The sequence below is a fragment of the Ostrea edulis genome, chromosome 4 (assembly GCF_947568905.1).
Source record: "Ostrea edulis chromosome 4, xbOstEdul1.1, whole genome shotgun sequence".
NCBI classification, from domain to species: domain Eukaryota; kingdom Metazoa; phylum Mollusca; class Bivalvia; order Ostreida; family Ostreidae; genus Ostrea; species Ostrea edulis.
In genome coordinates, this window is record NC_079167.1 from 31,859,564 (window position 1) to 31,883,645 (window position 24,082).

General features: G+C 36.1%; 1 protein-coding gene across 5 annotated transcripts; it reads left to right on the forward strand.

The window, feature by feature from the left end:
• The first annotated feature begins 2,788 nt into the window (after positions 1 to 2,788).
• On the forward strand, positions 2,789 to 24,082 carry LOC125672284 (uncharacterized). 5 transcript variants are annotated; one of them, XM_056161216.1, is made up of 11 exons: positions 5,815 to 5,938; positions 9,471 to 9,589; positions 9,713 to 10,007; positions 10,323 to 10,556; positions 11,718 to 11,836; positions 13,700 to 13,788; positions 17,589 to 17,909; positions 18,856 to 19,200; positions 22,306 to 22,382; positions 22,566 to 22,670; positions 22,890 to 24,082. In XM_056161216.1, the coding sequence occupies exons 4-11, from the start codon at positions 10,338 to 10,340 to the stop codon at positions 23,145 to 23,147; spliced, it is 1,533 nt and encodes a 510-aa protein (XP_056017191.1). In that variant the 5' UTR covers positions 5,815 to 5,938; positions 9,471 to 9,589; positions 9,713 to 10,007; positions 10,323 to 10,337; the 3' UTR covers positions 23,148 to 24,082. The 5 variants fall into 5 exon arrangements, with proteins under 5 accessions (XP_056017192.1, XP_056017189.1, XP_048764455.1 ...); XM_048908498.2 differs by lacking the exons at positions 9,471 to 9,589; positions 9,713 to 10,007 and having other exon boundaries at positions 2,798 to 5,938; positions 22,890 to 23,009; positions 23,092 to 24,082; XM_056161215.1 differs by having other exon boundaries at positions 9,471 to 10,007.

Here is a 24,082-nt window from a genome sequence, read left to right on the forward strand (position 1 = left end):
ATTATCTCCCATTGTTAAAGGGTCACAACCCTAGTTATAGTATAAATGAAAGCTCTTGGGCCAAAGATACCCTGTGACAAATTTGACAAAAATTGGCCAAGGGGTTCTTGAGATATAGCCCTTTTTCCAAAAAGTTGACGCACACCGCACGCCAGACATATGGCCATATGATTAGCTCTTTCAGCCTTCGGCTCAGAGGAGCTAATAAAAGTGCATACAGAAATTTATATCACGTATACAATCTTAATCAAAGATACCAAGTTCTAAATCTACAAAAGCCTAACACTAAAACGTTTAGAATATTTCTGCTTTTTTTCGTATGATATTTGTCTTCAGAGTAAAATGAAAGTAAAGTTTCAAAACGAGACACGTGATCAAAAATCAACGCATTGACTTGAACTGGTGATATATCAGTAAATACACAAATCGTAAACATTCCCTGAAATCTCGCTAAACTTTATATTTATTGATATATCATCAGTTTAAGTCATTAAGTTGAATCATAGGAATGAAATAAACTTAATTCTATATCAATTCATCAAAGAGAGAACGGGAAGCATGCTCAGAATCTGCCGTTACATCTACGTCATACAAATGCATTATTATGTATTTAAAAATCATTATAATTTATCAAAAATGTTAAGTAAGCGTCTGTGGCTGCTGCCATGATAAACGATATTACGAACCTAACCAATGACCGCGCGCACTCTCAAACGAAAACAACATTGAAAAATACATATTAATTTTCTCAACAATTGTTTTCCAAACATAACCTTTTTCAATCGAACTTGCTGTTAATCAAACTTTATTATTTTAAAAATAGTATTGAAGTTAGATTTGATTTTAGTTCTATACCTCGTTTAATATAAATGTGTATCACATCAAAGTTTAAAGAGAATGTGTCCGGTGTGTATAAAAGGTTTGCTTCATTTGGGATCGATTTATGTAAATAAATTAGCCATTAAGTCAATCCGGTCTCTAGTAGAGTGCTTACTACCACAAAACAAACCTCTAGAAAGTGCATTGTTCCCCACATATTCTCTTTAGAGAGGTGGACAGACATTACCTACATCCGCTAGCTTCTCTTCGTAAACCTTCATGTTTTGATTCTAGAAAACGTGTAAATGCCGGAACCGGTGACGGTTCACGCTTGGACTGACGATTCGACTAAAATATAGTCTCACTTTCCCCAGACTCTCGCTCTCGACTCATGCAAAGTCTCGAGAGCGGAAGTCTGGGGAAAGCGAGACTAACTAAAATATGGCTGGATTTACTTACCTGACAAGTTATTTACACAACTTTTAACATTAATGCATGTATTTGTTACAAGGAAATTAACACTTACTCGCTGTTAATCCATTTTCATGTGTGTACTGCCCCGGGCTTTGAATGATGTGTTAATCTCTATTATTGACGGTAAGAAAAAATTGAACATCCGAAGTCGGATAATTTGGAAATGATAAACACACATTATCATTCTCGAAAAGCTTTTTTATTTATTCATTTTTTTTTTTATTAAAAAGATTATTCTTGTTGGTATCAATAACAAAACATGTCTGAATAAAAATGAATGTCAAAAAGCTTCCCTAGAAGCAATATAGTGTTTACTATAGATTTTCTTTCAAATTTTTGGACTTCGGATATTTGATTATTTTCTACCGATTACAGAGATTCACACATAAGTCAAACTCGGGACTGGGAACATGTAAAGATGGATTAACAGCGAGCAAGTGTCGATTCCCTTGTGACATGTCTTAATGTTAAAACTTAAAACGGCCTCCCCTATATGACAACTACTGGCACAATTGCAATATGTTACATACCACATACTACTTTAAGTAATAATAAAGTAAAGGAGAGAGGTCGAAAACTTCATTCTGTGAGCCAAAAACCTGACCAAGTACCTAGAGTTTGAGGCCTTTCTCCTAACTAATTGACATTTTTGGTAAAGACGTCCTACAAGATCATTTGACAAATGTAATCAGTCTTTTGTTAAAACAATGGATAGTAATGCGTTCTACGTTAGCGTCGTGTGGGGACTTTAACGAACCATTTCCTACAAAAACTAGTGCAGAGGAAACATTTATGTAAACAAGAGTTTGTATGTTAAAGGCAGTCGGCTGAACCAATGCGAACCTTCAACAACAACACAATGTCCACTTAAGAACTGCATTTCACTTTTGAAATATGCTCGAGAGGGACGTTAAACAATTATATACAATCAGTCAATCGTATTGATCCCCCCAATATGTATAGGACAACTGTTTTAATGAATATAGGTACATGTACACTAATGACATGACCGCGCTAAACTAACAGCTCCTTCGCCGAACGCTCGGCATTCAATAGAAATGAAAACCACTGGTCTTTTGGATATGACCTTAAAATCGGAGGTCACGTGTAACAGCAGGCGTTGGTACGTCAAAGAACGCTAACTGGTTTTAGAAAGGCGACCGTGATTTACTGAGGGCCCACAATATGAAAATTTATGATAAAATTAATTATTCATCTTCAAATCCAAAAATTGAATTACGGTATTTATATATATTTAGTAACGATTTCGATAAATAACAATTCTAATTTTCGTTAACATAATCTGTTAACTTGTACTATTTACTTTTGCATTGAGAGACACTCTAACTTTTTGGTTTTAAGTCATAAGTATGTAGTATTTACTTTCTCTTTGTTGTATGCTCTATTTCATTCATGTTTTTAATATTCATACGTTACTTTTTAAAGAATGACATTCATTCAAATTTGAATTAGCCAAAGTTTATAGTTTTGTGCGAGTATTTTTTTTTTTAATTTCTTTGGGGATAAAAGCTTCCTCATGCAATGGAATATTGTTTAATGCAATGGAACATTAGATTAATGCAGGAAAAATAAACATCGATATAAAAGTATGAAGGTTTCCGAATGGACCGCTTACAAGTATGAAGGTTTCCGAATAGACCGCTTACAAGTATGAAGGTTTCCGAATAGACCGCTTACAAGTATGAAGGTTTCCGAATGGCCCGCTTTACATAATGTTGTTAGTTGACAGGAGATGTTTTCTCCTGGGCATCTCATTCTACATGTACTTCTGATTTCATATTCTTTATGGTATTTATGAGATTGATTACCGTTCGTTTTCTTAAATTTTTCATACAACATAGCTTTGATCATTACATGTACACAGTTGCGACCGAATTTGACGCTTGTGCCAATAATATTTTTTTGTTTCAATTGGCAAAGATATCGTTGGAAATGTAGATATATGTAATTACCTCTTGTGAGCTTTACTACAACAGATGGGTTTATATTGACATTTACTGTACACAAAAAAATCGATCCACTGTACAAAGAAAATCGACCCAATAATACTAAATGTTAACAGAGAATGCTTACTCCTCCTAGGCACCTGATCCCACCTCTTGTGTCTCCAGGGGTAGTTAAGAGATCAAAATTAGCGATTTTTAAAAGGACCGTGCTGTGTTTATTCTTAAGGCAAATCTTGTTAAAAGCCACGGACAGCATAAGAGTTTTAAAATTTCAGAATTATATTAATGATCCCGACATTAATTGGAGCTATGGAATTTTTTTTTAAACCATAAACTAAGCTGTCTACTTGAAGGTAAATATAGAGTGCACCTGTGTCCCGGGAACTTTCAGGATTCTTAATAGTCTGTTTTTCTTTTAATGCATTTGTGCCGATGTGTAGCACGAACGGGGCTCGAGCGCACTACCCCCCGAGAAGCGATCGTTTTACTAACCAGTAATGGAAGTCAATACAGAATTGATATACATATACAACAGTTCAGACAACATTGGTGATGCAGTTGTACTTCATCTGGAATTCCTTGTTCCAAGGTTTATTTTCAATACACGCTGTTTACGAATACCACTTGATTTGTCACTGCAGTACATGTAGCATATAAAGAGAAATTTTAGCGACGTTTATCATTTAGTGGTTTGTTGTAATAAGGGCACTGGCCTGGCCGTCGTTTTATCTCCTCCGGGCTGGGTGGTCTCGCTACAGCGTTATTGATGGTGCCCGTCTGACGTAGACCGGACTTCCCCAAAAGTGAACCACAGTCTCACAGTGCTGAATATCGACCATTTAATGTTCAGATGCAGGCATTCTATTGATAATTGCTGGTGCACACAATTGGTAATTAAATTACGTGAAATGATATATAGAGGTACATGTTTCATAAGAGTTCTTAGTTAACAGAACTTTCAACGGGTTAAAAGTAGGGTGGGGCTGTGTACCTTCAGAAATGTCATCAGAAAATACAACTTCCTTTCGTTCCTGACATACTATGCATTCCACTAAAGCAGTAAACAAAAGTGATCGGTGTGGATGCGTGCGGCGAGGAGATTCCACGAGTGATAGAAGAGCTACCCACGCGGTGACGTAGCAAATTATCCTACCAGTAATCGGGTACCTCGGGGTCGTATTAAACAGTATCATTTACGGGCGAGTCCGTGTTTCGTCGCTCTCCTTTTATCTGGGGAACATTCTGTGGTTTTCGATATATGAGCCATTAAGAGCAAAGTAATTTCATGTTTGATTTAACAATCATGCACAATAGAAAAAAATATGGGAAAAGAAACATTTTGAATGCTTGCTTTCTCTTGCCTTTGAATTTGATTTACAAATACTTGTTCCAACGGTTCTTTGATGGTGCAGAAGGCGACAAATACAAATTCAACATTATGTGAAATGTAGGATCGCTCGTGCATCTGAAAAATATAGCTGTCATTTTGCATAACAATTCCGCCTAAGTAATATAAATTCATCATACATTTGCATTTAATCAGTGCCTGTGTGATTAGAACTCCTTGACGATCGGGGGGGGGGGGGGGGGGGGGGGACGCCACATGATGATGTGTGAACAAACTAGAGCTTAAATTATATTCAGAAAGACATTACACAGATTGCAGATAGGCATTGCGCAGTTTGCAGTCACCGAAAAAGAAAGCTTTTTAGCTTGTACTTATTTAGAAATCCCCAAACATTGATATTGGAGAGTTGTGTACACATTACATCACTGAAGATATGTTTGGACGTTCTGTACACATGTAATAAATTCCCAGTATGTGCACGTTCTTTGATGTTCGATACCTGCATAGTTCTGCGTCAACATGTCTCTTGCGATCCCCATTTTTGACGTTTACATTGTACTAGGCACACAAATGTTTTATTATGCATTTGTCATCGCTATGAAGTTTAAACCTCTTATCGATGGTGGACCCTAGATCAGCTGACTCCCATCGTGTGTGAATTTCAATAATATGCCGTTGTGTAACGTAAAATACAATCAAGAACACGCTTAAGAAAATTAGAAATTTATTTAAATGAATTATGACACAACTGTACCTGTCCTGTGCAGTAAACAGACGGTATTTGGAAATCCGCCCAGTCCTCGTGGTCATTTGTGAAGCACACAAAATGGATTTTATCAATACTATATCAAGCCTCAGCCGAAAAAAACTCCTACCTTGATGTGTTGACGGGTTGTGTATCTTTACTCAGGTAACGTTAGCCTTCCAAGCAGGCTGGCCACGATTAAAGTGCGTTTTTTAATTTTCAATTAAGTAGTCGGAACTGGTGATTACTACCTTGAGATTGTTTCGGATTTCATTTGCATCGTATGACACCTGCACCACAGGTATAGGGAATTCCGGGATCCGTGCGAATGCCTGCACAGCTTGTATGGGTCAGCGATATATTTCCTAAGAAATCAAAAGAGAGCTAATGACGATGATTGGAATTGACAATTCGTTTTCATTGACGGTGTGCCTTACCGTTGTAATTTTAGTGGTTTCCCGGGAGTGTACGGGTTCATCCCATCCCGGGGTCTCCGTGCACCTCAGTCACAGAGACAGGAAGATGAACATGCAATACTTCAATGATCTGAGGAGGGACATCGGGGCGGCGGATATGAATGAAATTGTAAGGAATGCTTTTTTCCTTCTTTTTATTACGTCTTTTTGTTTTTCGAACTGAAAACAATCCATTTATGCTACATAAATCGTTTACATCTCTATCAAAACCTATGTAAAAAAAAAAAAAAATATGGATACTAAAACGGTCGAACATAGTTTTGCTACCGGAAATTTTCCCCCTCGTATGGTGTTCAACAAGTGGCACTTGTGCGATTTATACAGTCTCTGGTGGTTTATTTTGTATCTGTGATACACAGGTACATGGACAACGTTCGATTGGTGTTCATGGTCGTATGTTTGACGTGAAGGGATAATAACATGACAGGACTATTCCCCTGTTGTAACCTTTCTAAATTACTGTGTTAACTTGCAGATACGAAAGTTTTACTTTGTTTACACAAGTCAAGAATTCGGGGGGTTTTGCACGGCCTTATACGGAGAAAATACTTACATAAAACAAAAACAAGAAAGCTATCGATTTCGTGTGCGAAAACAAGTGTTATTTGCGTCTTGTTCAAATTTGCTTTATATGCATTTTATCTGGGGGGTTTTGTCATGTGTTTGAATGCTGCATTGGTCCTTTAACACATGTAAAGGCAATCAAGGGGAGATAACGGCGATCTATATATAGTCCCATTTACCCCGAGTTCTCAGTCCAGTCGTTGACAGTCAGAAAATTAACAGATGCCTGAGATTGGATGAGGGTAGAGCTGTTCTAGGTTTGATGAGGGTAGAGCTGTTGTGATAAAGATGGGATGAGGGTAGAATTTTTCTGGGCTGTGATTAAGATTGGATGAGGGTAAAGTTTTTCTGGGTTGTGATAAAGATTGGATGAAAGTAGAGCTTTTTTGCGTCGGGTGGCTTTTCTGAAGGTTATAAGAACGAATCGCAGATGTTAGAAATGAAACTATTTTTCTTGTCCATCGACTAGATTTTGTTGATCTTCTCCTGTCGTAGGACTACTGACTCTGATTATGGTCGTCCTACTTTATTTTGTGACTAATTTCAAAACCCACAAGAATGAAGAGTTATTATACTTAGATGGCATGACATTTCACCTCTGTCTTTGTAACTATATAGACCCACGTGAATCTGCACAGTAAACGCATTGAAATAAACTAAAATACTCTGATTTGACACACTTATCGATGTAATGTTTTCGTGATCTCTTATTTTTTAAATATCATTTGTGACCGTTTTACACTTATTAGTAAATCCCATACATATTAATTCTGTCTTATCATAAAATATTCCGAAGTCTTAGTGAATTTTGTGGTGGTAGTGGGGGTGTTCTGCTCCCTCCCCCCCCCCCCCCCCCCCCCATAATTCATCTAATTATCGTCACATCCTGAAATTTGAAATAAGTAAAAATAAACATTGCGATTCACAGTTCCATTGACAAGATTTATAGGTGTAATCATATGAATCATATGCTGAAATTCATAACATGTTGTTACTTGATATGAACTGCACTATTTCTAGTATACATGTAACTATCTGTAACTAAATGTAATACTGAATCCATAAAATCCCTTACCTTAGTTTTAGAATTATATTTTGTCTTGATTTGATAAACTCGCAATGTAAAAAAAAAAATCTTATGAAAGAGAAAATTGTACTGATATCTAGCTTTTCCTTCCTTAGAACAAAACCCCCATCGAAAAAATGCAATCTATCTAGATATCCTAACTGGTGTACAACAGAGTATACTTCAAAATTTATAATTTATCTAAATTGTTGAATGATATTCTGAGAAACTCTGTAAAATAATTGCCGTTCAAATGTCTTTGCCTATGTTATCTTTATATTTTGTAATGATTGTCATTTCCTTGTGAATGTGCTGCAGTCGTGAACAATGCACTCATGAATCTTGATAAACATAATATGTCTATTATTCCTACAAAAATGAAAGTAGAATGTACATATAGAAATACATTTAATTTTTGAAAACACGAGGATACGAACTAAAAACATTTCTCGCCAGCATACATACACTGTACTTGTATAGGCATTTTCAAAAATGAAATTCGTTTTTTAAATATATATAGCATTTTTTTAATAATAAAAATGGAATATAAAGTTCGATATATTTCCATAAAGAATAGTGCAAAAACATTTTAAAATAATATATTAAAATAATATTTTATACGTTTATACATATCTTTGCTCGTAAACAATTTTAGACTATTCTGCAATACTGGATTTTAGCGACAAATTCGCCAAAGGCAATATTAATAAAGAATGCCAAAAAACTTAGGTATTTTAACAACAGCTTATGGCACTTGAATGGGAAGCCATGGTCACGCATTTCTACATTTTATGAATTTGATGAAATCTGTACATGCACGTACATTAACGTGCAAATCTTTTTTAACTAGAAAAGATTGAATTTTCTGTCTCGAATTTCACAACCTGCAATAATTTGAATATGAAAAATTCAGATTAGTAATGAAAGTTATGTTTTTACCAAATTTTCAGCTGCGCACCGAAAATCTCAAAAGCTCTTCGGCCCATTAACCACTGAACAACTGTACACACTGCATCAGATTTCCATCAAACAACAATTGCATAAATTGTAATTATTGCTAGCGAAATTTTAAATTATTTGCTCAAACATATTTTTTTTAACAAACTCGACGATTAAATAGACGACAGCGTGAGAAACAGCTGTTGTACTGCCGAACCCAACAATACCAAGTTATGTTACTGCTATTCCACTATTATTCCAAATTGTGTCGATATGTCTAACAAGACCCCGTTTGTTTTTGCAAGACCATTAGGCAAGAAGATGTAGGGAAAACTAAAGGTGTTAAAAAAAATTTCGTTGAATGGTCACGTAAAACCAGGTACACATTAAAGTTATTGCAAGGTGTTATGTAACATCTAAAAGCAAATACACGTCTTTTTCGTGTGTGTTTACATCTTCAGACGTGTTAACATTGGGATTAGATAAAAGATCTATTCACTGTTGAATATTGCCAAGTAGGAATCGTGAAAGATGACAATATCTGTGTGTACAAATGAAATAAAAAGCATACGTGTAGCGTCTGCATACCTGGGCATGCATACCTGTAATAGAGTCAGGTAATAATGCTTTGTTAATTGTTCCACACAAACAACAAGTGATAAACTAGTACAGCTTAATGAAATTTACCGTAAATAATTTGAAATACCATGTGCTGTGCCTGGTTGTGTATTTGTAACGGTAGTCTAAAATATGCTAGATAATTTTATGACAATATCTAATCCACGTATGATTAGCGTCCGTCTCAATTACTATATATTGGAGTATATGAGCTTAGTTTGTAAAAGATACTGAGAAATCTAATACACGTAGGGTATGTGGGTTTCTGTGTCACCTGGGCGTGGTCAGGTCTACACCTGTAGTGCTAGATATTTGTAGGATTGTCCTTGGGCAGTATCGGACACCATTTGGACAACGGTAAATAATAAATATTAACTTCCTCACTGCTAGCCGCGGGGGAAAATGTTCGCATTGACCTCAATGTATATATCTGCGATGTGGTTTTTATTTGAAGATTTCACAACAAATTGACAGTGTTTGTTGCCCAATGCCACCGTGAATATATTTCACTCGGATGAAAGGTAGAATTTGACGTTTGCCGTGGATCCATAGGCCAATGTTCGGAACCCCTGGGTATGAATGTGTTCCGCGATTTTGGGATCTCATATACAAACTCCGTGTCTCTTTCCATTCCACAAGAAACATAATGTATCTGTAGTTTTAATGAAATCTATCTTGTCTTGATATCTTATGCAGTTACAATCTATATAGTGGCTTCCCGTGGGGATCCGGGTTAGAATAGGTCCTCCTTACCCCTTGCTTGTCGTAGAAGGCGACTAAATGGGGTGGTCCTTCGGATGAGACCGCAAAAATCGAGATCCTGTCACAGCAGGTGTGGCACGATAAAGATACCTCCCTGCTCAAAGGCCATGAGCGCCGAGCATAGGCCGGAATTTTGCAGCCCTTCACTGGCAGTGGTGACGTCTCCATATGAGTGCAATATTCTCGAGAGGGACGTTAAACGATATTCAATCAATCAATCTACATAGTGGTAAAGAGAGAGAGAGAGAGGGGGGGGGGGGGACTCTAACATATGTTGACAGATCTCTATAGTTCTTGGACAATTTGAATTCCATTGTACCAGTCTGCATTTCTTATGAGAACATTTCAAGATTAATGATAAATTTAGAAATAAAATCGCATTTGCTTTGTTAAAGTGCGGACTTCAGTGAAAAGATTGGAATGGGCTTTGATTTATTTCATTCAGAATGATATATATTAAGTTGCTTGAAACCAGACATGCACTTAAGATACAATATGTGACTATAGAGACAAAATGACAATGCAAATGGAATATATTTTTTAGACCTGGGACACAACAATGGCAAAGGAGGCTCGCAGATTTGGGAGATCCTGTTCTTTTGAAAAGAGTCCACGTAATTGGTACTCTACCTCTCTCTACAAGCAGTTATTTGACCACACAGCTCGACCAGGGGAAATCATCATGAATGCTATTCGATTTTGGGGCATACAGAAATCCAACTTTACCCGATTCGGCTGGCAGTCTTGTGAAAAGAGAAACACCTGTGAATATATTAAGGTATGAATTTAAGGATATTAATATGGAGTTAATTACGTTAGTGAAAAACTGGGTCAAATCTACCATAAATTGTGCAAACCTGCATAAAAACTGTGTCCACAGACTTTACCAAATGAATTTGAATTGCAAATGTGACTGAATGCAGGTTGCCATCACACCTTGCATGGAATTTTAAATTTCTTACTTTGTTCGGGTAAATCATTTTATACCATGAATACGTTTTTCTCCAAATACACACTGCCACCGTGCAAAAAAATAATAAATTGAATTAAGCCATGTATATAACTTTAAGATTTGTTATGAAAAGAGGGTGTCTGATTCTTTTAATCAGATCCTTTAACCCTTCTCATCATGGCGGATGATAAAATCACGACAGGATCGCGTTACATTTGGTATTCCTTTCAACAGAAGAAGACATCTATATCTGTGTCATCAACACGCTTACAGCCACAAAAACTGGGAGCTTCGCGTCAAACATTCATGACACTGTGTCCGTCCTCCCATTCACAGATCTATCATCGTTAAGGTTTATCAGATACGCTGATTTTCTAGTGATTTGCGGCAGGCGATGTCACTAAGTTCTAAATAGCTGAGAACATCATTTCTCCTTAATGAAGTTTATTTTTGTGGTGCAATGTTCGAATATTTTTACTGTTTTACTGCTGTTTATTTGATACTAATATACCACGTACGTGCATTCATCCCGAAAATTTTCAACCAAAAGGGGGCTTCAATCCTCATGTCCCTTTCTATGCCAGCGAAAGTATCTCGGGAATGTATAGCTTCTTACTAGATTGATCACTGTTCGTTATCTTCACCTTTTCTTTGGTAAATTTCTTATTTCACTTTATACTCACAATTATACTTACGAACTACAAAATGAACATTATTCCTTTCCATTATCATTTGTTCATTTATGGGGTCATTTTGTTGTCCGATATTTGCCTCAATTAAAACACTCTTGTGACAAAGAACGAGTCCCTAAGGCACCTTCCTCTTTCCTTTAGAAATTATTTGAGTATACACTGACATCACTGTTCGTTATCTTCACCTTTCATACAAACAATCCCACCTAGATGTTATCATCAAACTTTTTGTAAAAATTATGTTTCTCTTAAGCAGAATTATTTTTAACAATTTACTTCTTTGCTTTCATTGCAGATGGTTTCTGCAACGTTAGAAAAAGCTGCATGTTCTCTTACACGATGTTCACGCATGCGTAATCAACGAGAGGATGAGGAAGCTAATATGTATTTTGCCGTCTGTTTATTTTCGCCGACGTAAGTTTGCAAGAATACGAACATCAGTTTGTAAAGAATTGATATATAGATGTAGAAAAATCATGTCTCTTCAAGTCGCACTTTCTTACAATTTTTCGTCACCTGAGTTGCGATTGGTCACCGTCCGTCGTCGTGCATTAACAATTGAACATTTCTAACTTGATAACTACCCTTCCCTATTTGTTATGGAGCATCTTTGGGACAAAGGTGACATAAGTCATAAATTTCAGGTCTCCTGCTCCTCCGGGGCTTAAGGGCGGACAAAACTGCCAAAGATTATTTTTTTGCAAAAATTACATTCTTTACAACATTTCTTTACAACAACACATTTGTAAGAAAATTAAATGCATAGTGATGTAGAACTGGAAAGCCTCTACCAAAATTGTAAATTTCATGGTCCCCGGGGTACAGGTTAAAACAAAAGGACGGGACCAAAGTTGGTATATATTGTTTATGTTTAAAACACTTGAAATATCTTCTTTAATGCTATTGATATTAGATAGAAACTAAATGAATATTTAGAAAGAGCCGGTAGATCTTTACCAAATTGCATTATTTTCTTTCTTTACCGTGGAGATCCGGGTTAGAATAGGTCCTCAGTACCCCTTTCTTGTCGTAAGAGGCGATTAAATGGGACGGTCCTTTGAATGTGACCGCAAAAAACGAGGTCCCGTGTCATAGAAGGTGTGGCACGATAAAGATCCCTCCCTGCTCAAAAGCCGTAAGCGCCGAACATAGGCTTAACTTTTTTAGCCCTTCACCGGTAATGGTGACGTTTCCATACGAGTGAAAGATTCTCGAGCATTAAACATTCAACCAACCAACTTCACCAAACATTGTCCAATGCTCAATAATCTCCCCTAGAACTGCACATAGGCAAGTAAACATTTAGAACATCTTTAATGCTATTAATACTAAATTGAATCTAAATGGATATTTAAAAAGAGCAGAGCAGGTAGTTCTTTGCCGAAATTGTACCTCTCATAATCCCAGGGGTAGTAGTTTAGTGTCGGGGTGGGGTCAAAATTATTAGTGATTTCAAATTTGGTATGAAACATCTTTGAGACAAAGGTAACATAAGTTGTAAATTGCTGGATTTCTGCGCCCCTAGGGCCTTAAGCTTAGGGACGGAGTATAAACTGTCAAACATTGTCCAATATTCAAAAATCATCTCTACAACTGCACATTTATAAGAAAAACTAATCGTATAGTGATGTAGGATAAGAAGGCCGCTAACAAAATTGTACACTTCATTATCCCGGGAGTAGTGCTTTGGTTCCATGGTGGGGTCAAAATTTTTCGTTGATTCTTGTCTTTTTCATTTGAAAGACTTCTTTAAGTTTGCTAAAACGGTATAAAAACTAAATGCTTATTTAAAGAAAGCAGAAAAGGGTGTACCAAAATTGTCAATTTCGCAACCCCAGGGTTTTGACTCTTGGACGGGTCCAAATTAATCATGTCATGTTAATGTTACATATATTATGTAAAAGTCCTTCATCAGTATAGTCACTTTCGGGGGCACTTAAGTTTTAAGAACACATTTTGTTTTATACTATTGCTATATAAATATTTAAATTTAGCTAAGATATGCAGAACAGGATTTTGTTTTTAGATTAACCCATGAGTGATTGAGTGATGCTTTTAACTAATACTCAGGAGTCCGATGAGGCCAATGCCCCCCACCCCATGTGTGTGGGTTTTTTTTGGGGTGGGGGGTGGGGTGTGCGTTTGATAAATATCCTCACGACGTTATATTGTGTTTTTTCCTTCTAAATAACACATCGACACATCGATGAACTCAACATTCAAAGTAAATAGCGAATTTTCAAAGTTTAATCAGAAACATGATTCTTTTTGTTGTAGAACAGTGATAACACGTCCGCCATATTCACCAGGCCGGAAGTGTTCCAGGTGTCCTCTCTACTCGAGGTGTCGGCGCGGTCTCTGTTCCGGTAAGAATACACATATATATACTGCATGCAACATTGTTTTCACTGTGGACCAACACAGTGAAATGAAAAGTACCATTACATTTATACAAAATAAATATACAACAACCATGAAAAAAAGAAGCGAAAATATGTGCGAGAGCATTTCAGATGTATATTTTCTAAGGCGAGATGGGGAGAGAAAGTTCTGGGTCGAAATGTCATCGGTCAATATCATATTTAGTGGCCGTTGCAAGCGATGCCATGTTATGCAGTATACTTGTCCAACTGGATAATTCTGAAGTGATGAAATGAATTAGTCTGTATGTTATGATTGCATCACACTAAAGCCTGCAATATTTAATGGAAAAGATCACAAAGACAGGAATGAAAAATTCAATATGTTTAGATCTTACGGTCTTTACAGGAAGAGACAAAATGGATATTAAAAAGTATTTTGTGCATCAATCATGAATTCTCAGTACGGTTTTAAAGGAGAAAGAATTATCTGCTTTAGCTCTCAAATTCGACATGCATTCTTAAGATCACTTGAAATTGAATTCCGTGGTATATGAAACTGTGCTCATCTTACCAACCAAGGACAGAGCTAAGTCAATATTTCAGCGATAACCTTTTGCCATATATATGGATTTATCAATGATTGGGGGGTATACCGCACATATCGAGTCTTTTATACGTGTATTTGCACACACACATCCATTTATCCACGTCTGTAATTTAATTAACCTTTGATGTTTTATAAATATTGACTATGAAGGAAGGTGTTGTTGAATTTCTATTAATGTTAGTTTTACGATAAATGATAATTGATTTGCCCCAGTCCACCCAGTATATTTGTATACGGAACATCCGCACCCAGAGAGCCAAAACAAACATCACGTTATCTTACCCCATTATCACAAAACTATCAATGACTGGGGATACTATTAGTATAACAAAAGTCTGACCTGTCACATTGATAAACTGATTGTATAAAATACTACACGAGCCGGAAAATACCCTCAACACACAAAGCACCTGTCAGATACTACCTCAGCAGTGTCTCCAGTAGACCACGATCTCACCGTGTGAACTACCAAACCTACCCCGACCCGGCTCCGTTTCTGAAACTGTACTGGGTATTTAGGCACGGTATTTGGAATCACTGGGTTCATATTACTGTTGTTTCTCGTTTTTTTTTTAATCCATTTAAAATATTAACACGTAAACAAGCAAGCGGATACACAAAATGCTTGTGCTATTTTTTAAAAAAAAAACCCTATCGTGATAACAATCGTCTCTATTTCCTGTAGTTTCCAATATGAGTTCATGATATGTATGGGTTTACTCGCTGTCTTTAATTTCACACGATTTTGTACATGACCAATAACTTAAATTCCTACAGTAGAGTTTCAATAGTTTTCATTTTCTGTTAAGATTTATTCCTGGAATTGTATGGATTAAGTATTGTTACATAAAAACATACTTAACTTTGAAAAATATATATCGATAATTTTAACACGGACCCCCAGCATTGCTTTAAAAAAAATGGAATATGAGTACATGTTATGTAACGTTTTTAATGTCATGAATTTCAACAAAGTTTAAGATTTGAAGAATTTTTATACTAAGGTTAAACATTTACATAAGTTAGATTAATATTTCAAGTTTAAATTAATTTAGTCAAAACTGATGCAAAAAGAGATTTAAAGTAATCATTTGTAATTAGGTGTGTTTGCTTGGACTATCTTACTGTATTTCATCGTTCATTTATAATGGAAATTTAATACTGCTAATTATGTCAATCGTGTATCGGGAATTGGAAACAGCTAAACGGTCCAATATAAATACAAAGAAGTCAAATTCAATGCCATATCGCTCCACTTTTCTCTCATAGATTTTGAATTTTTTTAATAATGTACATTGCATTTCGATAATAAAATGTGCAATGTTAAAAGAAAATTCGTCCCGAGGATAAACATGATTAATTAAGGGATATCTATGGTCAAAGAGGGATAGATAGAACCGTAGATCTTTGTGTGTGTACTTGTTCAATAGCAGTACTTGTATATTCTATGTGAAAGCTATGCTCGATTATGTCGGTTTCTTCAAATTTTCCTCTCTTTTTTTTTTTTTTTTTTTTTACTGTTTACTGCCCTAAAATAACTGACATAAAATCGAATAAAAAAAACTTTACTACACTAATTAGTGCCCCGCATGAAATGAGGGAACCCTCGAGTAATTACACTGTCCGTCAATCCGTCTGTTGACTATATTGTCGGCCCGTCCGTCTGTCTGTCCCTCAACATTTTTGTGACTCGATAACTCAAAGAGTTTCCACCGTGCAATTTTCAAACTGTGCACAGAAATACTCTACACTAGTGAGAAGATACCTATAAATTCTGGGTTCACGTCACCTTGTCTGGCTGTGTGTATGTCGACATCTTTGTTGTAATTTTGTATATAGTGAACATTGTCAACGGTAGATAATTCAATTTGAAATTTAGAACCATTGATATAGATAGTTTAATGAAACTACAACATCGAGTATATAATTATATTTTCTATTTGAATGTTATATTCGAAAATGTCTCGTGTGATATGGATTGAATTCATTCAATAAAAACAATGCACGTCATTCCTAGTCAAAAAACTCTCGATCGGGTTCGGTATACGAGTTTAAATTTCGGACAACTGGTTGCAAATAGGAGGTAGGTTCAAATGTAACTTATGAATTGAATTATCTATCCCTTCCACATTACTATTTAGTGAACAGTTCCGTCTGGTAAAAAAAAAAAGTCATGCACTAGATTTTTGTCCTATTTATATATGTTACCGAACTTTTGTTGGGGAAAATTCCGAAAGGGCGTGCTCGTCGACGGAAAAGTCTCCATGTTTTACGGAAGTAGTCTAATATTTATCTATGTGCGTAAAATATGGAGAATGTTAGCATTCAATATCCTGAGAATTTATTGAACGCTAACTTTGCATTGCGTAAATTGTGTGCGCCCGAAACATTTCGATCGAGTATGAGCGTTCAGTATTGACGTTACCGTAACGACGTAAACAAGCCAAAATGGCAGACGATGGTCCTCCGAATCTGACAGAGCCGGTATTTGATATCATATTCATATATTTAAACAATGTGTTTTACTATACATAAATTATGATGTTCCCATTCACAAAATCAGTTTGCTTCATGCATTATGACGGGTTTAATATTGAACAGTTAATAAATGCATGCTGATATTGCACACCTTCACCTTAGATGCCAATATTGAGGATTTCTCGTCTATTTTGGGATATTTTGAGTGAAAAGGGATATGATTTAACAAATAAATACTTTAGCTATATAATAAAAGGGTTATTGAAATTATATTGGTGAATATTGACACTAATTGGCTGTCAAAATGCACTGGCAAGCTCGTGCATTTTCACAACCAACTCGTGCCAATATTCACCAATATAAGGTCAATAACCCTATAATATTTATTTGAATACATGTATATACTAAGAAGTCAACAGTTTGGCTGTAATGAAAATGAAATCACAATTAGAAAGCTCTAAGTTACAGAAATTGGACTGCGATTTCCAAACTGTCTTCTAAAAGTTACAAGTCTAATCTGTTACAAAACATACATGTAGTTCATTCCAAATAGTGTATGCAAGTTTTCCAATTTGAAATCATAGTGTAAGTTGCATATAATTTATCTATCACGTAAAAACGAAATTCTAACAAAGTAAAAGTTGTTCTTTGATTGGTAATATTAATCTTGAATTTAATCATATTAATTACATTTCATTTAAAAGTGTCTATATTTCAGCCAGTGGAAGTCGTTTTCGTAATAATTCAAGGTCGTCATCACGAGACATGAACAGAATTGTACCGTCGTACAAGGGAGACAAACCCTCTCTTTCAAAGGGGAGCGTACTCCGGGGGCACAGGTATTTGGATGAAAAGGGCAACATCCGGATCCGACAGCTTCCTAAGTATCTGGCCCAAAAAGCAAGAAGACCTAGTTATATATACAGACCCACGAACACCAGGTCTCGAATCCAGAGACGACCTAGCCCTAGTTCCCAAACGAGTTCACAGAGGGCAGCACCTACCTTTGAAAGACGACGCCCAGCACAGTCAGCTAGAGGTAACATGTACGCTTGTTTTTAACTTTACTGGTGGCTAATGCTTATAAACGCTTTAGATGTCATAATTTGTTATCGCAGACTAAGTTCTCTTGTTAAAGTACGTCAAATGCATTAAGTATGACTGAAAAAGAGATAATAATAGCCATATAATGCGCAACACTAATCGACTGTTCTAATTCTACTCATCATAATGAAACATTCTTTTGATAAGAATTAAATGGTACTGAGGAACAAACTACCTTTCCTCACAGCTTCTAGCAGTAGGGATCTAGTGATTGATAGCTAGATAATAATCAATACGAATGTGTTACAGAATCAGTAAAAAAAAAAAAAAAGAAGACATATACATGGTGCAAAGTTCATGGGCCTCCGATCTGAAATGTAGTTCGTAGCGTACAAAATACATAAATCGTGAACATCAGACTCTTCATATCATTTTACCTACAATATGTACAGGTACACTGTACATTAAGCATTGCTAAATGTCCGAAAGCTTGTTCTACATATACAAATATGTCTATATACATGTATCTTTGACTGACTGTTACTCGGGTATCCTCGGTAACTTTTGTAGTATGAAATGCAGTAGACTGGATTGTCGCTATTGTAAATTACACATTGTCTGCCTTGTTGGAACATACTGCACATAGTATAGACCTGTACAACCAAAATGTGGGCAGTATTACAACAATGTTTAACCGGGGTTGTTAGGTATAATGTGTTTTGTCGAACCATGTAATTATATGAGGCCAAACGACTCTTTCTTTTAGATATTTAGCAGATCGACAATTATATATGTAGCATACACATAAAAGCCTAATAAAGATGTGTTCGATTTTATGCTGAAAATGGACTGCTTTTGTATTCATAATGCAATATCAATGGCAGGGGTGCGGGAAATTGCACTGCATGTATTTTGAGTCCTTGCTATAAAATGTCATACAGTTAAACGACAGACAGGAAGCAATGACCATCGGTACCAACTGATACTGAGGCAACGAGAAGAACAGCGCAGGCGCGAAGAGAGAGAACGGTTGGAAAGAGAGCACAGACGTCAAATGTTGGCACAGCAACTCCGACAACGAGCTGCGGAGGTACGGAAAAACGAGGAAGAGGACAGACGTGCTCAAGAGCAGAGGCGGAGACTGGAAGATCTCCGACGTCAACGAGAGGAAGATAGGCGCGTACAGATGGAGCTAAGGCGACGTAGAGAAGAGGAGAGGCGTCGCCGTCAGAGACAGCGGGAGTTGGAACAACAACGGAGACCTAGCAGACCAGCGAGGATAGAAAGTAAGTTATCCTCGAGCATAACAATAGCTGCTTCGTCAGTACCTATAGGTGGCGCTCGCGGCATCCGGCTAGTGGTCATCATGATATCCCCAAATGCTTTGTTAGTTTGGTTTCTTGTATTTCAGTCATGTGTAAATCCGTGTAGAATGATCCAGATGTCACGCGATATTTGATTTACTGGATGGGAGTATACATCAAAACTGCAGCGTGAGAACTAGCTAGGTACATGTATCATAACGTGATAACTAGTTAGGTACATGTATCATATTGTAAATGTTATATCCCACACAAAGGAAGTTTAGGGGTACATTGGAATCACCATGCCCGACTCTCTGTCTATCTGTAGACATGATTTTGTCCATGCATGTTCATAGAATCTAGTTCATGGATTTTACTGACAATTTGTACACGCATTCCTCACCATATGAAAATGTGAACCTGCTTTGTTGTTTACTTGTACATGAAAGGTGGCGATAACGAACAGTGATCAATCTCATAACTCCTATAAGCTATACAAAACAGAGAGTGGCGATAACGAACAGTGATCAATCTCATAACTCCTATAAGCTATACAAAACAGAGAGTTGGGCAAAGAAAGACTCCTGGATATACCCGAGGTGGATTCATGTCCCTACGAGGAGTAAGTATTCCTTGTCGACCGGTCAGACCCCCCGTGAATCCTATATGTTGAACAGGTAAACGAAGAGTTATCCGTAGTCAAAATCAGTGTGCCAAGAACGGTCTTACAATCGGTATGAAACACGTCAGACAAGATTTAACTCAATGATAGGTTGTATTGGCAAACTACATTGTTATAACGACCATAGAATTCGCAAAATGCTGACTTTAAACGAAACCGCTGAAACCCCTGCACCATCAACTTCTTTGTCGAGCCTCCCTCGATTAAAAAAAATTGATCACACCTAAGCTCTTGCGTATTGAATCAGATGCAGGTGATAATGGGATATTGGTACATAAATATGAGAAGTTGACGATGGAGAAGCTGAAACCATCCCGTTTTTCATAACGTTGAGTTGTTAGTTTGCCGTTAATATCTATTTTCAATAAAATATCTAAGTATGAAGCAGAAGTGGATGACTGTGTTGTCTTTTATTTCGAGTTCACTGGGATATATCAAATCCACATATGAATGAAAATTATTATTGTTAATAGATAAAACGTCGTCGATATATCTAAATGTCCCAATGAAAACTACAGCAAGATATTTTTTCTTCTCACGTAAAAGTTTTTGAATTTTGAATAAATTCTGCTTCATAAGAATATAAAAACAGGTCAGCTAACAAAGAAGCACAATTCGTGCCCATGAGAATTCCAACCTGTTGGAAGACTTTATCACTAAAGACTACGAAGATATCGTCAATCCAATAAAATATGACAACACTAGAACAAGTAACTATGTTAAAAATCACGATATTTAAAGCTGATTTTAACGAATGACATTGTGTTGTGTGGTATATATGGATTTGAACAACACCCTTAAAAGAGGGTACTTTGCATGGATGTTGCATTGCACATTTATAAGTAATGGCTTTTGCTGTACAGCTGTACAAAAGCATGTGAAGCATTTCCACATCTATAACTGTTTGCAGATTTCATACATGCAATGTTTAGGTATACTTAGACGAGCACAATGAGGATGATTGCTAAGGTAGTTATATCTATTAATACCGCTGACGTAATTGTCAAAAGATACGTTTTACTGAATGATAAGATTCTAATTATACTGTAACTGCAGTTTTTGACAATGGAAATATACAATATAAAAAATACGACAATTTTGGAATAGCAATACGATGCATTGATTAAGGTGCTCAAGTTAAAAATCAACCGTTAAATACAAGTCATGAATATCTACATTCAGCAACGTTGTATCAAGAACAAACGTATGCTGCTTCATTGTCTTTTTTATGAAAGCACTAAACTGTCAAGGTATAAATGTCTAGAGTGTTTGTATCATTGAAGGCACGAAGACAAACTAATGGGAGAATGGTGGTTTTTTATGCATTTATGTGGTCATTTATTTTTCAAATGTATACAGTCAATTATACAAATTACCTCCAGCTTCTAGTCCTGATGGGATCCAGATTAGAATAGGTCTTCAGTACCCCTTGTTTGTCGTAAGAGGCGACTAAATCGGGTGAGACCGCAAAAACCAAGGCCTCGTGTCATAGCAGGTGTGACACGATTAAGATCCCTCCATGCTGTAAGCACCGAGCGTAGGCCTTCATTTTACAGCCCTTCACCAGCAATGGTCACGTCTCCATATGAGTGAAATATTCTCAAGCGCGACTTTAAACACTATACAAATAATCAACCATCAGCTTCCATTGTTTTCACAAACATCTAAACATTTATTCCATTAATATTTTATTATGGAGTTTGAAAGGTGGTGTATTTCTGAGAATGGTGGTGGTGCCTACCGGTCTCCCAGTAGGAAGGTGGACAATTACTCGGTGTTGATGTGTTTGTGAAATTGTTGTAGTATACAGGACGTCAAGACACGTTGTGACGTCACGTTACTGTCAGACAGGAGTGCGACTCGATTTTCAACGAGAAATCGTCTTCCGAAATCCAGGGTCAATGTGAAATGGTCAACATAGCTTAATATTAACAACGTTAACTTCTAACAGTCTTGATATCGCCTAAATTTTAATTCTGAAAGCTTTGTTTACGATTAATATTTTCATATACTAGTATAAGTGTCCTGAAAAGCAATTAAATGCTTTTTATGCTGCATATATTATATATATTAATCATATAAGATAGATCTATATGTACCTTAATCAAATATAATGATCGTGACAATAAACTTATTATGGTCTGAGGAACGAATAAATTGAAACGTAGATACTTATATTAATCATAATGCAGGAATGAGTCATAAACTTCATAATTTTGAATTGTGGATTTGATCATTTCTTCTTCTTCCTTTTTTTTTTTTTTTTTGTAAAAAAAAAGGTATGCAAATACTTATCTTGGAGAGAAAACATTTTACAATGACTATTTTTAAGGTACTGCTAAACTTTATTGATACCAAACGGACAATTTGAAGGCAATAATTTCACAAATGTATTTATTAATCAGGTACAATGAAATCCACAGACAAGTTCCAGCTTACTCAGGTTCACAACACACTCCGGGGTACTGGACTGGGAGAACTGGTAAGAATGGCGGTTACCTATCTACTGCATAACACGCTGTTTAGTATCACTTTCCTCTTCTTGCGTAAGCTAAACCCCCAAGGGAAACATGCGGTTAAGTGTGGTTCATGTAATTTTTTTTATTCTCTCCTGTGTTTGATCTATTTGATGATGAGGCTGTACAAATATTTTACTGCTTTAAAGAAATGGAGCAAGCACTTGGAGCGATGGGCGAGGTACGTTGTGCGCTGTGAGATTGAATACCCTGGACCGATTGACACCTTCACAAATTTTGGCAAATTAGACAAGGTTTGTAAGTTCACTTCTAGTTAGACAGGATTTGTAAGTCGAATTCTAATTTGAAGTTTAAAGATCCAAATCAAACATTTGCAAACCAATACTTTTGAAGGGATATCGGTAAATATTTACAGCTTTTGCCTTGATAATTTCTGGTAAGAAACAAAATGATTTATCGATAGATATTTACATACCGGTAATGTTATGCTAAGTGAATAGATTGTTTTCCAGCCTAGCCAAGTGTACAACTTGGTTTATGATTGGGGAGCGGAAGGAAATGACGTATCCCGGCCACTAGCGTACGGTTGTCGTACCCCTGATGACAGAGAACGTTGTAACCACAATGTCATTGTAAGTCACGTGATATATCAGGACTATAATTTGTATTGGCAAATCTCTTCTCCAACTTTCATTTTATACTCTCATTTTCCAGATCCGAAATCCGTTCATTCGGAACTTTGCCTGTGCGAGTCTAGACTGCGTGGATAAGACTCAGTTGACTTGTATTTATAAATAATATTTATCTGATCGTTGAAATGCATATACGGCAAGGCACAGTTATCCCAAATGGCTGTCTCTGAGAAGTGTGAGGCCAGAAGTATTGCAGTATTGAAGAAATTGGACCTTCATATCGTATGATATTATTCTGAAAATGTGATATTAGAATATAGACATATTGACGTTTTATCAGTGTTCACTTGTTTGGGCTAAAGGACGCGGTTTTGTTATTTTTTTTAATGAATATGTTTTTACTATGAATTTGATACCTCTCGAAAAATAGTTTTCTCAAAATTTGTTTTCGTAAAGGTTTGTTGTTTAAACTTCATAATTTTCTTTTTGAAATCTGCAGATTATTTCGTATTATGAATACTTATATCATTGAAAATTTTCAAGCTTATTTTAATTGTTTTTATAGAATCTATATTGTTATAGAACCATATTTCCATTGATAGATTTGACATACCGCATAAGTAGCAGCATTAAAAGCTTTAGCGTAGCATCACACATATATATCAGGTTCTCTATACCCTTGTTTATCTTATTTTATTATTATTTTGGAAATCTTAAAATGTATTTCGAAAGTTGACAGAAAGACGCAAAAAACGTAGTAAAATTTGTAACATTAAAATGTTATGCTACATTTGATAACAAAATATGATTTATTTGTTCCATGGACATATATAACGGAAAGTGTACATTACCTACATGCACGTTATGTATGTGTATCTCTGACGTCTTTATTCATACCGAGTGTACTGGATTACAGTAGTTTCACATTGATTTGTAATGAATTGTCGGTTACCATGACACTTGTTTTTTGGTTGGTTTTTTTTTTTTTTTTTTTTTGTAATGAGCTGCGTCTACATGTATTTGCTTGGTGTAGTGAGAGTTTTGAGATGTAATAAAATTTATTTTTCCTATGA

Excerpts from the sequence above, each read along its gene's own strand:
- LOC125672284 (XM_056161214.1), top strand. The coding sequence starts at position 5,741 with ATGACGATGATTGGAATTGACAATTCGTTTTCATTGACGGTGTGCCTT. Across the intron at positions 5,939-10,322 it reads CGGCGGATATGAATGAAATT|ACCTGGGACACAACAATGGC; the intron begins GTAAGGAATGCT and ends TATATTTTTTAG. Across the intron at positions 11,837-13,699 it reads GTCTGTTTATTTTCGCCGAC|AACAGTGATAACACGTCCGC; the intron begins GTAAGTTTGCAA and ends TTTTTGTTGTAG.